This window comes from Monomorium pharaonis, chromosome 10 (genome assembly GCF_013373865.1).
Source record: "Monomorium pharaonis isolate MP-MQ-018 chromosome 10, ASM1337386v2, whole genome shotgun sequence".
In the NCBI taxonomy this organism is placed as follows: Eukaryota; Metazoa; Arthropoda; class Insecta; order Hymenoptera; family Formicidae; genus Monomorium; species Monomorium pharaonis.
The window spans coordinates 6,361,291-6,378,162 of NC_050476.1; the positions used below are offsets into that span (position 1 = coordinate 6,361,291).

At 44.5% G+C, this 16,872-nt stretch overlaps 2 protein-coding genes across 11 annotated transcripts in view; both read left to right on the plus strand.

Moving 5' to 3' along the window:
* Positions 1–16,872, plus strand: part of LOC114255312 — a 285,016-nt gene that overhangs the window by 67,492 nt on the left and 200,652 nt on the right. For 2 of the 10 annotated variants that reach the window (XM_036293403.1, XM_036293402.1), the window contains exon 3: positions 4,342–4,570. The exons of 7 other annotated variants lie outside the window; for them this stretch is intronic. In XM_036293403.1, coding sequence (XP_036149296.1) covers positions 4,342–4,570 — 229 coding nt within the window. Of the gene's footprint in view, positions 1–4,341; positions 4,571–16,872 lie in introns of those variants that run through there. One more of the 10 variants, XR_004964955.1, reaches the window with a different exon arrangement.
* Positions 12,262–14,336, plus strand: LOC118647816 (cytochrome P450 9e2-like). The gene has a single exon (XM_036293400.1). The coding sequence runs from the start codon at positions 12,262–12,264 to the stop codon at positions 13,807–13,809; it is 1,548 nt and encodes a 515-aa protein (XP_036149293.1). The 3' UTR covers positions 13,810–14,336.

Sequence of the window (16,872 nt, forward strand, 5' to 3'; positions counted from 1 at the left end):
GTAACATTTTCAGCATAAATTTCGCAATTAAACATTTATTATTGCTACATTTTCTCCTATGTCGAAATATGTTTGAAAGGACGGCACAGGCTCCGGAATATTAAAAAAAAAAATATCACGTTTAATTTTAATGAATATCGAAATTAAAGTTTCCGCGGGTTTCTGTAATCACGTAAACGATGCCAATTACACGTCGAGGCAACATCGACGTCGTAATTACCTTTCGGTCCATTTAAAGTTAACGGGAACCCCTCCGTTGAATTGCCGCTGCAAAATTTTCATCCCCGTCGCGACGTGTTCTTTTTTTTTTTTCTTCTTCGCAACGGACGCCGCCGCCGCCGCCGCCAACCAACCGATGGCGAGGAACAGCAATTTCCTGAGGAATATCCGGATTTACGGGGCTCCTCGAGGATATCGAACAAATTTAGCGCGAAACACGTAACGAACGAGTTCCGTGGGGCACCGGCCCGACGAGCCGACGGGGGAAGGAAAGTACTACACGTATATATACGGTAGTAGAAAACTTTAACTACCTCACAGCTCATAACCCCGTTATGACCCGCGACACGTATACATATCTTCCGCACACTCTCTCTCTCTCTCTCTCTCTCTTTCTCTTTCTCCCTCTCCCTCTATGTCTCTCACCATCCCGCCGCTTATTATTTTCTTGTCAGAGTCCGGACAAATATTGTCTAGATATTAGCGTCCGCACGGACTTGCGGGGATCACTGAAGCGAGTGTTATCTCAAGCGGAGAGACACGCTTTCCGGCTCGAAATGGCGACTAGAAATGACGACTTAAGCCGCCGTTTTTCCGCCTCGCTATCGATTACCAAAGGACGACGGCCACTTTTGTGCCTATCCCACGTGTCGCCGGTGGATCTCTGATTTTCTCTCGTAAACCTCAAAGGCGGGGATTGCTCGTGGGCGATTCTCCTCCCTATGGTCTCCGCTTGTTATGTCAGCGCCGAGGGGTTGCGTTTCGCTTTTATCCCCCTCGCTGGCGTCGCGTTCAATGGATTTTTTTTTCTCTTCTTCCGATCTGCGGGCGCCGACCAGATTCGCCGAGTGTGAGAGTAACAAGCTCCCAGCATCCGAGAATATCTTCCGCAAATTTATTTATGGACGGCGCGCGAGGTGGAACGGTTTGCGCATTGTGTACCGAAGGCACAACGCTATGTATAGCTATGCCACGCCGGCGTGTACCGGCAAACGACGGACTTATTCATGAGCGGATTTAGGGCCCCGCCGTTGTTGTTTGCTTGTTTACTCATGTATCTGGCTCGATGTATTATTAGACGCTTACGGAGTATCACTGTCAACGGCACTATCTTGACACGCGATGCAAATGTACGCATGCGAATGCAAACGTCTACTCGCGTTATGCGCCGTTTAATCGCTGTCAGAACGGTTTATTGTGTCGTCACATAAAATTTATTAGGACGTCGCTAATTTGAAACAGTGAGCATCCGTTCTTACGCAACGATTCGTTTACCTCTCTCTCTCTCCCAGTCGCAAGATTTGCGACCTACGATTGTGCGATGCGCTTATTAATCTGAGAGCTTCCGTCGCAATTAAGAATATTCCGCGCGATGCCGCCCGTCCGTCCTTTCAGCCATCCGAACGGAACGGAGCGTTTTAAGCGATGATTCAGCTTGAGACAGCGAGATACGAGCAGACACCCCTTCTGTCAGTCAAGGAAGCGTCAAAAGCGCTGCGACCATCCCCCCGACAGCCACTTTAAAATTACACCGATAATGAAATCGACGACCCCGCCACTCGTAATTCCTAAGTCAAACCCCCGCGCGCGCAGACCGAGGAACAGATGCGGGGACAATGGCGAGTCGATGGTCGGTGCGAAATGAATTTAAAGTCGGGATTTAAAGGTTCTGGCGGCACAAAACATTCCCTCCCCCTCCCTTTTCCGTCGAGCGCAGTCACAATTATTACAAGCCGATCGGTCGTAACAGATATTGTTAGTCTCCGGCGAGAAAGGGGTCCGTACGACGCGGTAGGGACGCGGAGTGTTAATGGCCTCGCTGCGTATCGACTCTGCGTATCTATTAGAACGTAAACTTCGTCAATAGCCAATTATTAAACGAGCTGCGACCCGTCTTTATTCCCGACATTCCCAACATCCCTTTACTCGCGCGCGTTACGCAACGAAAAAAAGTATATAATACAAAAATACGTTGCACCGACACCATCGTTAATGTTTGCTAGGAAAAATTGACGATCAATCCTTTCGTTTTTTTTTTCTCCTTCGCGCCTGTTAATCCTACCGTAAATTACATAGCACGAGGGAAAAGTATTACGGCGAGTTACGGTCGCCGCCATTGGGCGTCTTATATGTTTTTCGCGTACTTGGGTAAGTACATAAAGGGCGCGCCGCGATTTCCCAAGTTTCCCCGCGTAAGTTTGTCCTGTCCCATTTAGCGCGGAAGATTTAACACTTTCCACTACGTAGTTTACGATATACAGATACATGTATAGTACCTGCGCCCAACCCGGAGTTACGAGTGGGAGAAGACGAGTAGACTGGATGCATTGGCGCGCGCGTATATATGTATGCGCGTACGCCGTCCCAGCCGAGGCGGCGGGCGTTATGCATGGGGTGCCATTCCGGCGCGCTTTAACACCCGTATATAAGGGTGAAATTACACCTCCGGCCATTCCTGTATTTTCGGAACTTGATTAACGTTGCCGTCCCGGACGATTATGGCACTACGTGACGGGGGATTAGTTAGAGCCGTCGCGAAACGCGCTCCCTGCCGGATGTAGCGTCCCCCGCGCGTATTCGCGTTTCGCAAATTATTTCTATTTATTTTTTTCCTCTCGAAAATCCACGCAGCTTAGACGGATTTTAATTATCCAGCTGTCGCATTCGGAATTTATTGAGATTCGCGCGAGGCGCATCTCGCATTGTTTATTGTTCTCGTAAATCGCGATGCGGCGATATTGCGAAAAAGTTTTACACGCAAGCGCGTTTAATTCGCGCGAGCGCACACACCGATCTAACACGCGGGGAGATCTGACGTAATCGATTCCGGAAATAAGCGCGGGAGCAACGGTGTATACGCGTGCAAGAACCGAGTGGCAATAAAAGTAATAAAAACGCTGTTTCGGCGTCCATAAAGCTCATACTATAAATAACGTATAGCTCAATCTGCTGTTACGCAAGGCATCGATGAATCGGGAAGGAGTTTTTTACCCGTCGTCGCGACGGCCCTGCGAAACACTGCCGTCTCGACGCCGCTGCCGACGCCGATCTTTCACGTGGATAATAAAATCTTTCATTTCCATTTTGAAATTCGACGCGCGTAAGCGGGCGTGTGCAACGCGGCCACGCGGGGGCTTTGGTTTCGTCACCGGTGGAGCGGAGGCAGAAAGAGAAAGATAGAAAGAGTTTTTAGTGTTGCAGGGGGGGGGTGCGAGGCGATAAAAATCGCGAAACATTATACAGATTTGTCGGTCGGGCTGCTTTTACGATTTTTCTTCGCGCTGCCGTCGAAAAACGCCAGCCAACCAAACCACCCGGCGCTCCTCCGTCGCGCCCTTCCCACTTTTTATTCCCATAATTTAATTATCTCAGCTTTATGACCGGGGACTAGCTCTAGTGGGTTAGATCCGGCGACCATAACGCCTCACATAAATCCAAGCGAGAGATATCCCGTTTACTTCGCCCGGATCTCTCCTCGCGGATATTCCCCATAAACGGTAGTTCGACCGAAGAATAGAGCACGACGTAGACGTTTACCTTCTACCTCCCCTCCCTCCCCCTCCCCTTTCCTGCCAAACCAATTTGCTGGACGCCGCGCCATGCCACCTCGTTTAATCGAAACCCGTGATTCGACTATGAATTTACGAGTTTACGGTTCCCATAAATCACGCGATGCGATAAGTCGGCCGTTATCAAGGAATAAAGTTATGAAATTCAAGGGGCGTTTCGATTATGGTGTGTAGCAGCTGAAGCGTCACGCGAGACTGATATACTTTATATATTAATAATAAACTATACGGTAGCTCGTGTGCAACAATATATTTCGTGCGCGCTCGTTTATATTTTGTATACATGCATATCTAATTAAATGTGTACGCTCACACAGTTTTTCACGACGCATGAATAATGAGTTGCCACGTGCGACGAGAAGATTCCCCGTCGCTCGCGATGCTATCGGGACGAAGTAATAATTAAATACGCGTTCCGCGGCGCGCGATCAGGACGGACGGATGGACACGCGTGTAAGCAGGCGCGACGCGGAAGTTTCGCACGCGGCGACTCCATTCGGTGTGCGTGGAGGGTAGAGCGCGGCGGCGAGTGTAACACGCCCTCGTGTAACAGCACGGTCCGGTGAGCATCGGTTGCCAGGTGGTCGTCCCGCCGGAAACGGAACTCGGGGTATCTCGAGGAGCGTCCCCGGCTAAGCGCTATGGAAATGAGGTCAAACCACCGAGTGTGTTGCGAGGGGGACAGGCGGAGTGTGCTCGGGGGGGGGAGGAAAAAAAGAAGGAAGGAATGTGCGGCGCTCGGAACACCGACGAAATAATGGGGAATCGTCGCGCAGAGTATGGTGAGTACCTAATACTGACATATATGCTGATATTTTCATACGAGACTTTAGATACGTATATCTTTTGGAAAAAAAATTTAGAAGAAATATAGATAATGATAAAACGAGAATGAGAGCATTGCGTAAAATTTTATCTAGAATTATTGCAAACGTGTAGATATTACTTTCCTAATGAATGCGGCAAGTTTGCGGTTATTAGTAAAATTTACAAAAACTCGCAAAACAACTCATTGTTTAGATATAAGAGATAAAAAGCAAGGTTTTAATAAATCAACAACCGAAATTACATCGGTCACGCTTGCTGGCTCGCTTGAAACTCGAAAGTGAGGAATTGGTGTTTGAGGGCTACCGGCAACACGTAGTGGGGACACGCGATGGTTGGAATGTACCATCGTCGTGTCGAGGGTGCGCGACCGCACATGTACAGCGCGTACATGGGGCCGGATAAAAAATACGCTAACGACACAATACTCGCAGGGAGCACCGGCGGCGGCTCGCGATTTCTTGGGGTTCCATCACAGCGGGGTGGCTAGTCCGTCGGGCGTATCGGGGTAATTAGAAAACGATGGCACGCTCAGGGAAAAAAAACGTATAGTATTCTTCGGAGCTGATCAAACCGTCCATTATGCGCGAACACAAAGAGATTGGAAAATGATGAATCCGTATTATGTACGAACTACGGGAACTATGAACTCTCTAACTCCACTTTTTTTTTTAAATATTAGGGTCACTTACAAAATGCTATGTTTTTCATGATCTTTTTTGTATGCATTTTTTTTTTACCGAAACAGCGGTATGCGGGACCACTGCAGTTTCCTGTGTCTGTCGCTATAGATGGTCAGAGTAATTTGTTAATTCGAAGCGGATGAGCGCGCCCATTCGCAAAGGGGGAAAACCGGCGGCATTCGGGGCGAAATTGCGTATTTATGCCGCGCATAATCCGACCATTCTGCAAATGGTGGCGAATCTATCAATGCCGATGTATTACCGGTTTCATTTTCCTACGTGGATGGAGACACACAAAGGCTTAAAAAATTGTTTCTGTCCGTTCTTCCTGCGGGTCACCCCGCGCGGACGAGAGTCGGGGGAGGGGGATGATCGCTCAATCTTTTTCATTCGGCTCGCGTCCGATCGCGCAGAAAGGTCCGGCGACGTTTATTCACGATTTTTTTTTTTTCGACAATTCCGGTCTGTCCGCAAGACATGCAGAAATAGATCGACGCGAACTAAATCGGACGACATTCGCTACAGGAGGGAAAATGTTGCAATGATCGATCAAATGAAAAAATGAATGAACGAATGAATCTTTCCGCGTACACAAAGGAATATATTTCAGATGATATATTAGTGTACGGTTAAGTGAGCTTGCTTTGTTACAATGGACTTGGATTATCTCCTAAATTATAATGTATTTGAGTAAAAAATGGATCAAGAATATCTTAGAAGCTGCAGTTCTTGTTTTAATAAAATATTCATGTTCTTAAATTTCTATAAGCTTCGTGATTTTAAATTGATAAAACTATTTTCTATTATATAGCACGTGTTTAACTAACAAACTGAGTAATATAAATAATAGCTCGGCATTTGTTCTTACTATTAATATGATTTAAGAACTCTTAATTTAAAAAGAAATTGACCTGACCTATCGGTTTAATCGCGTCATATAATCAATCGTTGATCGTCGTACTATCGGCGTCGCTGTCGTTTGCGAACAATCGCCAGGGAATCGTCTAACTTAAACAACCGAGGATACAATTTCCTTTCAATCAGCAGCCGAATCCTTACGAAGCGAAGTTTACGTCGCGCAATAAACCGCCTCGTCTCTCCAACGAGGAAGCGTCGCAGGGAAGCGACGAGGCGAAAGGAAGAGGAAAGGAGAGGAGAGAGACCGGCAATCCTAGGCCTGCGAGACGCGCGAGGACGATTGCGAGAAATAAAAGTCGCAGGGTGTGACTGATCGTTTATCCTCCGGGAGGAACGGGGCACGCACGGGAGGGTGGGTGGGAATAGAGGGAGGAGAAGAAATGAAACCGTTACGTGTCGGGAGGGGGGGGGGATATTAGGGTGCTGCGAAGCGCCCTTCTCCCTCTCGGCCTCGCCGCACCGCCGGGGAGAAAGAGAGAAAAAGCGTTGAATTTGTACCGCCGTTGCGATACTCGTTTCGCGATAACGCCCCCCCGAAGTACCCGGTCGCCGTGCCGCATTCCCGCCGTTTCATTTCGACTTTCGCGTAACGGCGCTTCTCCCGGTATATCGATGTGCCAGTGGATGCGGAAAACGAAGCGTCGCGTTATTGGAAGGAATTTAATCTTCGCCGGCTATTCGCATGTGACTATCGCACTTTTGGCCGGGGATATACAGGCGGAAACAATTCAGCTCTCTTTAAAGTGCTTCTTTGTGCCCGGGAGGAAAGTGGTGGAATCCTGCTTAAAGGTCTGATATCCGGTATGTGTTACGGTGGAAATGCATTACTATCGATCCGCATTGCTCGTTAATTTTTTTCTCGACACAGTTTCTTGACACTTTGAGAATTAAACAATAGACTTTTCTGATTAAAAATATAGCTTTTATTATCCAGGCTAAATAGAATGACATGATAATTACAAGCTTGTCTTCATTGTCATCATTTATTTTAATCATTTAATCATTAGAGTGAGAGCAATCGAAAAAACGGGCGAGATTAAAATTGATTTTGCGCCTCACGGACGGTGATCGAACGCAAAAATAATTGCATCTCCGTCCACCAGTCATTATTCACGTATCCTGCACGACTCGCGAAACGCTGGCTCCCGTAATCGCAACACGTGACAAGAGCGTTTCGCAATCGGATAGAAGATGAATGCTGACGGTGCGATGTAATTATCTAATGAGCTAATTGGATTAGCATTTGCAGCCGCGACTTTTCTTCGCACGAAGCACGAGAGGCTCTCGACACAAGCGCTCCTCGTTCTTATCGGATGCGGTCGTGTGCCGCGCGTAATTGCACCATCGCCGGAGATAATATGCTAACGAGATAAACGCGCTTAATGATATGTGTGAATCTCATTGTAGACACGTTCTCGCGATGTGTGACTAACACATGTCGAGAGAAATAGAGGGAGGGGCGGAAAGAGAGAAGAGGGAAGAAAAAGATTATCAACGCGCGATTATCGACTCGTTTCCCCAAAATTGTTGGGAATCGTCGGTCTGTATTATAACGAACAATTTTAAATACAATCATTTCGTTCTAGTTAAGTGACTAATTTATCAATTAGTCATTTATTTGTTTTAATTTCTGCAGGTTTTTATACTCGAAATCTTGGAAATGTTCCGGGTCACTAAAGGAAATCCGTGCCAGATTCGCAAACCCATGCAGCCCTATAAGCGAAAAAGAACTAATAAAAGTGTCCGCGTGATAATTAGCTTTCTGGGCGGTCCTTTTAATTGTTATCGTTAAAACGAGGAAACGCGTAGTCGGCGGAGGAAAAAAAAAGGCAGGGGTGGAAATAATAGGGGAGAGATAAAAGAAGTCCTTGCTTAAGATACGTTCGTTTATGATTGAGGCTGCTCGTGCTTTAGTGGCCATTTAAAAACTCCGCTTTATTACGTCTCGCCCCCGCTTGCATAGCAGTCTTTTATAGTATTATCTCTTGCGCTGCCCCCGGAAATCTGGATTTTCTAATTATGTACTCTCGTATACATGATTGAGGTTCTACATTTCAGAAATAATGCAAACATTTATCTTGTGCATGTCCAGAATGCCTATTGTTATCAGGGTTTTTTAAATTTTGGTAATGGCACTCGCATTAAATATATTTGAACCTTGATAAGATATTTACTCTGCGGTATCTACAGGCGAGAGGCTCTTTTAGTTAGAACAAGACTCGACGATATACATTTTAAAATGAATGTATTAGTTATTACAAAAATATTAATGCTTTATTAACCAGTAGAATTTCAGAATATCGGTTCCTCTTGGTAATTTTGATATTTTGCGCGTATCGAGGTGTAAAAATCAACGTGAGGGGGATAGTAACGGCGCAAACCGCATCGTTCGGCTTGAGGTCGCTCGACATATAATAAGGAAACGATCTCGAGATCACGTATCCGTGACCCCCGGCCGAACCTGAGGCCTGCACGACGTGCACTTCGTCAACGATCGTCACGCCAACTTTACATACGTTTGAACCCGACAATGCCCGGGTTAAACGATATTACATACGCATTCACGGCGCGTACCGCGAGCTATGCCCGCCGGGGTTAAAGCGGAGATAAATCAGCGTAACGTTATTACGCTTCATAGAAATCGTAGCCACTTCTGAATCCATTAAGGCCGCTGTTATTTCGTAGCGGAATTCTTCGTGGCCGGAGAGATGTAAAAGACTTTTTGGATGCCAACGGGGGAGGGAAGGTGGAGCGGCGGTTGGTCGCGAGGGGGGGGGGGCGAGCGAGATCGAGAGGGCGGTTGACTGATCGTGGACGATTTGTCAAAAGGTTCCCATGGGCACCATATGTAGAGATACGTGCGCGCGTACACGCGCGGCTTTGACGCACCTCTGAGGGATCTTATGCGCCCATCAGAGGGACGTTCCACAGTTACGTACGCGCGGGTCCTTTGTCGCAAAGGTGAGTCAACCTGCGGTGGAATCGGGTCGTCCCCCCCCGACAATGGATTGATTTAGTGCACTTGTGTTTGAGGTGGTCCCGAAATGCCTCTGACAGCTCTTAGCTTATGTCCTTCACATCACATACCACGCATCGCTTGGCGCAAGAATGCACAAATTAATCTGAAACAAAAAAAAATAAGTTGTAACATAGATGCAAATATGCCAGGCTATCTCGTAGTTACGTAACACAAATCTAAGTATGTGTAAAGTCATAATTTTGTGGCTCGATTATTTTCATTCGTGTGAAAATGATGGATATTTTTGCGGAGTACAATTCGTGTATTTTGCAGATGGAGAGAGTACCTTGTGCTGCACGAGTCTAAATATTTGCATAGGCCCTTGGCAGAATTGTTTCGTGTATGTGTTCATACGTAACAGATAGAACATGGTCTACTAAAGAGCAGCGCTTACGCACGTGCGCGTGCTGACGAATGGCTCCGCGATGTCAGGCATCATTTCTTCATCTATTATATACAACGGTGTCGGAGTTCGACGTGTCTTCCACCCACATACACACACACACGAACGTACGTATTACACACATATGGCCTCTTTTCGAGATGCGCTCAGAGAAACCCCGGGGGATTATCGTGCGATGGGATGCGCGGTCACGCGCGCGCGTGTATGACGCGCTTCTCCCGTGACTCCACCTGCAAATCCGGGCCGCGCACGGATTTGAAACGCGTCCGTACGTACCGTCGGAGGCTGAATAGCGGGGATCGATTAGCGTAACGCGCGGAGAATTTTACGGGACGAAGCCGTAGCTATCGATTACGTTCACGTTCTGTTTTCGTTCGTTTCGTTAGCGCGAGGTCGGCGATACATTTTTGGAAAATAAAACGCCACGTGCTTTTTAAGGGGGAAAAAAAACACTTCGTGATTTAAGCATATTTAAAACGAGATAACCAAGAGAGATGTTTCATATTGCCGATGAACGCGCTACGAGGGATACTGATGGGCGCTAATAAATATCGATTTTAATTTTTCACTTCGGACAGTTTCAAGCCCTTGATTTATAGGGTAAGGATGGATAATATGTGCCGTTGGGTTATACACGCGACCATTGTGTCCCACCCGGCGTCCGCGCATCGTAGGAATGGATGCTTTAATTATTGAGAGAAAAATGGACGCTAGGAGCTGACCATTTTTTTTCCAAAAGCGCGAGTGCGCGCGCTATGAGAAATAGATTGTGATTTTTCAGGATCATACCGTGGAACCGGCCCCGACGATCCTCGTTATTCTTTTTGCCTCTGTCCGAGGCTTTATGTTGGATGCATCTGCCCATTTTTTCAGACTGCCATTTTCCCCGTCGTTTTTTTCTGCCCGGAGTGTCGCTATTTTTTTCGGTTGAATCGACACCTGAAAATTCCCGCCGACACCTCGTCGCGGAATTATTAATTACCGCGTCGCTGCACGTAACGCGCCCGATATCTGCCCGTTTCTCTCTCTCTCTCTCTCTCTCTCTCTCTCTCTCTCTCTTTCACTCTCTCATTCCTTCTTTTTTCCCGTTGCCTCGAATTTGGGGGTATGTATGTACGTACGGCAGTTGCAATCGTCGCATTCCGCGCGCTCGATTGCTCGACACGAACGGACGAAACGCGGCCGTTTGCATGGTGTCGCCTGGCGAACGGCGTCGCGTCGATGGGACGGGGGGGTTTACAGGATTACATCGACGTGGAAGCGCCGCGTCGCACCGCACATGCTGGAAGACCATCCTGCGCGACAGTATGAAATTACTTTTGTCAGAGACTCGCGGCCGGGGGATCGGATTGAGTTTAACTCGGAAAGCTGCGCCGGATAAATCGGAGCGATGTTTCTGGCGTGAATTCAGTCGGGGAGGAAGGCGAGGGGGTTGAAAAAAAACCCGTGAGGCACTCTGCGACGCTTGAACTTGAGATAATTAGAATTCGAATGCTAATCCGATATTTGTTTATTGGATGCAATGGATTGCGTTGGCCTATCATATTGGAATATTAATAATATTTTTTATTAATTAGATCAAAATTGGATCGACGACTGATGGATCACAATTAAAATAGAGATTTTAACTATCGCCCTCTAGCAACAATGGTACGCAAATTGTAAACAGATTTACGCGAAAATTAGACTAAAATTAAAATAATACGAAGTTCCTCAGTCCGCTGTCGTTCGAAACTCCACGTGGACGAGCATACTGCGGGATCGGGATTTTTTAATCCGGTAGATACTGGCGGAACATGCTTGTTTAACCAAGCCGAAGACTTGAGGGGGTTGAGACGGATTAAGGGTCCGATGAAGTGGTGCAACCTACGATCGGATTTCACGAATGAGTTCACCGTGGCTCTAGCCGACAGCTGGCGAAAAGTCTGCGTGCTCCGAGCTAGCAGGTTGGCCTGCACCATTTTAATCCGCGTTTTGATGCCGAGCGGGAACGTTTCTTCGGATTAAGGTCGACGTTGCTATTTATGTCGGATATGTTTTGAACGTCAGGACGGCGATTAAAATTCACGATAGCGAAACGTTCACGACCCTTAACGAGGCACTTTGCCATCCGTATCGTATATGAATCTCTCTCTGTCTCCATATACACGTAGATAAAATACTATAGAGTCGCATATACATTACATTCTTTTATTTATATTGATAATAAATATTATTTATGATAAAAACTTTTGTTTTATTATAATATATTCTTATTAAATTCATATAGAAAAACAACTTCCATTATTATTAAATGTTATAAAGTATATGAGATGCAAAAGATTATATAGTTAAGAAACATTATTCGTAATAGATATGATAACATATAAGATACGACTTGGTCTATCGTAAAATTTCGCAAGTGCGATACGAAAGTATGTGATTCAAAATCACCATTAGAAATGATAACTAAAATTTTCTATCATTTTTTATCTATTATTTTAAGCAGGGAAGGCATATTTTAAGTCCCTCTCTATCTTCATCTACGATAAAATCCCCGTAACGCGTGTATACTTATTTATTAGTTATTACGCCACGTTCGACGAAGCATTTTGTTTGTCTGTTTACCATCCTATTACTATCACGATGGATTCGTCGTGGTTTTCGTCGCCCTTTGCGCTGCTGTTTACTACTCTGATCGTCATCGGCATCCTGAAGGCTGTCGCCGTGCTGCATCGTGTAGTTTTTTTCTGGAAGAATAAGGGCGTGCCTTATGTGCCAAATTCGCTATCGTCTTTTTTAACGAGTTTGAAAGCGTTTCTGGGTAGCATCAGTATTGTCGATTATTGGCAGTTTTTATACGATTATCACCCGAAGGCTAAATATGTTGGAATGATGGAGTTTAACACACCTTGCGTGATACTGCGCGATCCCGAGCTGATCCGAGACGTCGTGATGAAGGATTTCGAACACTTCCCGGATCACCGCAGTTTTGTCGACAAACAATTGGAACCGCTGTTGGGCAAGAACGTCTTCGCCCTGCGCGGTGATCGTTGGAAGGAAATGAGGCATACACTGAGTCCCTCTTTCACCGCCAGCAAGATGAAGTTCATGTTCAATCTAATATCGAAATGCTGTAAGGACTTTGTTGATTATTTGGTCGACCATCCGGAAATCTGTCATGCGATCGAGACAAAGGGGGCCTTCAGACGATACACCAACGATGTGATCGTCAACGCGGCTTTTGGCATAAGCGTAAACTCCACGAAGGATCAAGATAACGAGTTTTACACGAGAGGCGTCGAAGCTATCAAATTTTCTAGTGGTTTGAAATCAATCGCCAAATTCATATTTATGCGTACGTGTCCAAGGGTCGCCAAATTGATGGGTATGACTATATTTCCGTCGGCTATGTCCAAGTTTTTCAAAACTGCCGTGGGGGAGACCATCAAAGCGCGGGAGGAGCAAGGTATCGTCCGACCGTATATGATCCATTTACTAATACAAGCTCGGGACAAGAAAGACGATGATGACAAGATGACCTTGGACGACATCATCTCGCAGGCTTTCTTCTTTTTCTTGGCCAATTTCGACACGACCTCGACGCTGGTGTGCTTCGCCGTTCACGAACTGGCGGTTAATCAAGGCATTCAAGATCGCTTGCGCGAGGAGGTGCGACAGCATCTCGCCGAAGGAAACGGCGAGATCTCCTACGACTCCCTGATGAAGATGACTTACATGGACATGGTGATTTCCGAAACTCTCCGAAAGTATCCACCGTTGATCGTAGTCGACAGACTTTGCACTAAGAGATACGAACTACCGCCATCGCGACCGGGATGCAAGAACTTTATCGTCGAGCCTGACAATGTACTGATGCTTCCCGTTTACGGTTTACATCATGATCCGAAATACTTTCCAAATCCGAACAAGTTCGATCCCGAAAGGTTCAGCGAGACGAATAAAGATAATATTTTACCGTATACTTATCTGCCGTTCGGTCACGGACCCAGGAAATGTATCGGCAATCGATTTGCTCTCATGGAGACGAAAATTCTGATAGCTTATCTTTTGCAAAAGTTCACTATAAAAACTACGGAAAAAACCATCGAACCTGTCATTTTCACCAAAAAAGAGTTTGCGTTGCAACCTGCTGATGGATTTTGGGTCGAGTTGGAGAAGAGAGAAATGTGAAAACCTACGATATTATATGTTTGGAAAATTATTGCTGCTTTTAAAGGTGTTGCAATACACGTATGTACTTTGATTGATGCTTGAAGTGTACAATAGAGACTTATTTGCGACATATTACATCATTGTTATTATATATAAAACAAATGCTAAAGTCGAATGACCAAGTTTTTATTAATAATTGGAATTAAAAAAATATTAAAGGACAAATATCGTGACTTGTATAAATTCTCGGATCTATTCGGCCGTGTTAATTAATTGTTTTTAATTATTATTATACATATATAACTGTATTATTGTGTATCATTTACGCATTTATAATATTTTGTCGAAAATAATGTTTAAATAATTTTTTAAATAGGCTTTTTCAAGTTTTCATAAGTAAGCGTTTGTTATATTAATTATATAATAGATATATGATAAGTGCAGTATATAAGAGAAGAATACAATTTATATTTAATTAATGCAGAATGCGCAAGTAATCCATAGATTGTTATTTACACGAACGCGTAATAAAAAATTTATATATACTATATTTTTAAGAAATATTGTTTTAATAGTGATAGAAATTTTTTCAAGATTGTACAATAATATTATTTTCTTACGTTATTATCGCGCAAAAAAGATAAGATAATAAAAACAAGGTAAATCGAGATTACCTATCTCAATTATCTCTGCTTAAAATGACAAATAGGAAATGATAGAAAATTTTAGTTATCATTTCCAGTGGTGATTTTTATCACATATTTTGTACGTGCGAAATTTTACATAGACCGAGTCGTATCTTATGTTATCATATCCATTACGAATGATAATTCTTAACTATAATCTTTTGCATCTCATATACTTTAACATTTAATAATAATGGAAGTTGTTTTTCTACATAAATTTAATAAGAATATATTATAATAAAACAAAAGTTTTTAAAAATAAATGATATTTATTATCAATATGAATAAAAGAATGTATGTATATTCTTTTATTGTAAAAGGTAATTTTTATATATACACAGAGAGAAAAATTTCTTTAAACTTAATAAACCGTTTTGTTCGACTATTTCAAAGCATGTATTTCTTTGTTTTTAATAAATTTTATTAAATTTAAAGAAATCTGTTTAAAATTTATTAAAACCAAAGAAATATATACTTTGGAATAGTCGAACAAAACGGTATATTAAATTTAAAGAAAATTTTCTCTTTGTGTGTATATATATATATATATATATATATATATATATATATATATATATATAATTTGTTTTTCTATATCTCAACATTATTTTGAGAGATCAAAGATTGTACATATAACGTACGGTCGGTAATGTTTTACCGAAAAAACATTGTCGACTTGTTTTGCAGCCTTTCTTAGATCTTCCATGCGATTGGATAAGAGAGTAGTCGACCTCGTTAAGGGTAGGACAAACGATTGTTTTCGACGCTCGCGTCTAGCGGGCGATACGACTGGACATCGCATCGTACATCACCCGATGACAAAAGTCGCGTGTTTTTGCGAGAGCGGGCCGAATCCGTGAGGGATGATCTCGATGCTTCAGAACGAGGTATTGAAAAATGAACGGTTCATTCGGTGCACTCAGCCGATCGGCTCAAAACACGGTCGTGCTCTTTGTCAACCCCCGCCTTGCTTCTCATTTTTTTTTCATAGCGCCGACAGCGAAATATATTCCCGTTAGGAGCGGGCAGAAAAACGGAAACACCGCTATATCGGGACTAGCCCGGGCAAGTCCACGCCCGGGATAATTCCGCTAATGAATACGGTATTAAGTAACACGTGAAGTGAATGTGCCGTCGGGTGAGCCGGCAATTTGCCGGCGCGGCGTAAAACCTCCGGCTCGGCGAGCGAAGCGGAAAAATCGGAGACAAAGCATCGGGCGAAGGTGACGTGATTATCGGATAGGTGAGGGGCGGGTGGCGGATGAGAGGGACAAAAATGCGCTAATACCGCCTCGGTATATTATGCACACGCGTGCCTGCGCGCGGGTACACATACGCGCGCGGGGCGAGCCGCGCGCTCGGTGCGAAGCATAAACCGAGGCATAAACCGGGCCGGGGCGAGCGTAAGGCATAAAACGCGAAATGCAACGCAATGCTCGGTGACAGATGCCGTTTATTAACACTGCGCGCGCGAGCCGTCGTGCACACCGCGGCCGTGCGCCGTGTGCGGATATGGACTCGGTCGTACCTCGCCCGGGCACACGGGGGTCCGCCAATGTTCCCGTGACCGCCGCTGCCTTTTCCACCTTCGCCGTACCGGCAGTTTTATTATTCATTCTGTACGCGTCGTGTCGACAGACGGTGTAGAATCGTTCGGGACGGCCGTCGACATCATATGCAAAATTAGCTTAATTTATTTCAGAGTTCCGCAGAACCTCGCGATCGGTAACCTTATGCTGGGTGCAGCGCTTTGGAGTCTTCTTTTTTTTTTGTCATTTTTATTCCGAAATCTGTGATCCATAAAATTGAGATATACATCGTGACCCTTCGTTCGGTATTATTAATCGCCCCGGCATGCGTATTTATGAGGAATATTCGATAAACTCACGGTGAATTCTACGTGGACACAAAGCCGGAAAATAGAATACCTGAATATATCAATTTAGCGACATAAATTTACAAAGAGATTTTCTTTGAATTTCTCTCACATAGAATTTCTCTTTATTAATTCAATTTGTTAAGCGTTTGATTTGCATTTTCTTGCAGAGCGCAAATAATGAAAAGTACTTTAAATACGCATTTTTATAAAGAACATTTTTTTCAAAGATAACATATGAAATAAAATAGATTTCTTTTATTTACTATATCGCTTGAATAATATTCTGAAATTTTTTACTCTATTCTCTCCTCGTGCATTTTTTCTCTAATTTTGCGAGGCACTATTGCGAGCTTTCATTTTCTATTCATCTCCCAACGGGAAATTCTCGTTACCGCGAAACAAGGATAGACTTTCCAAGGGATGAAATATGTAGACGCACACTTGGCGCAGCTAGCTCGATCAAGAATTAATTATGACCAGCCTAATAAAGCCACGTCCTTTGCCTGTCCACTAACA

Bases quoted from the DNA above. Each gene is read 5' to 3' on its own strand.
- LOC118647816 (XM_036293400.1), top strand. From the start codon at position 12,262: ATGGATTCGTCGTGGTTTTCGTCGCCCTTTGCGCTGCTGTTTACTACT.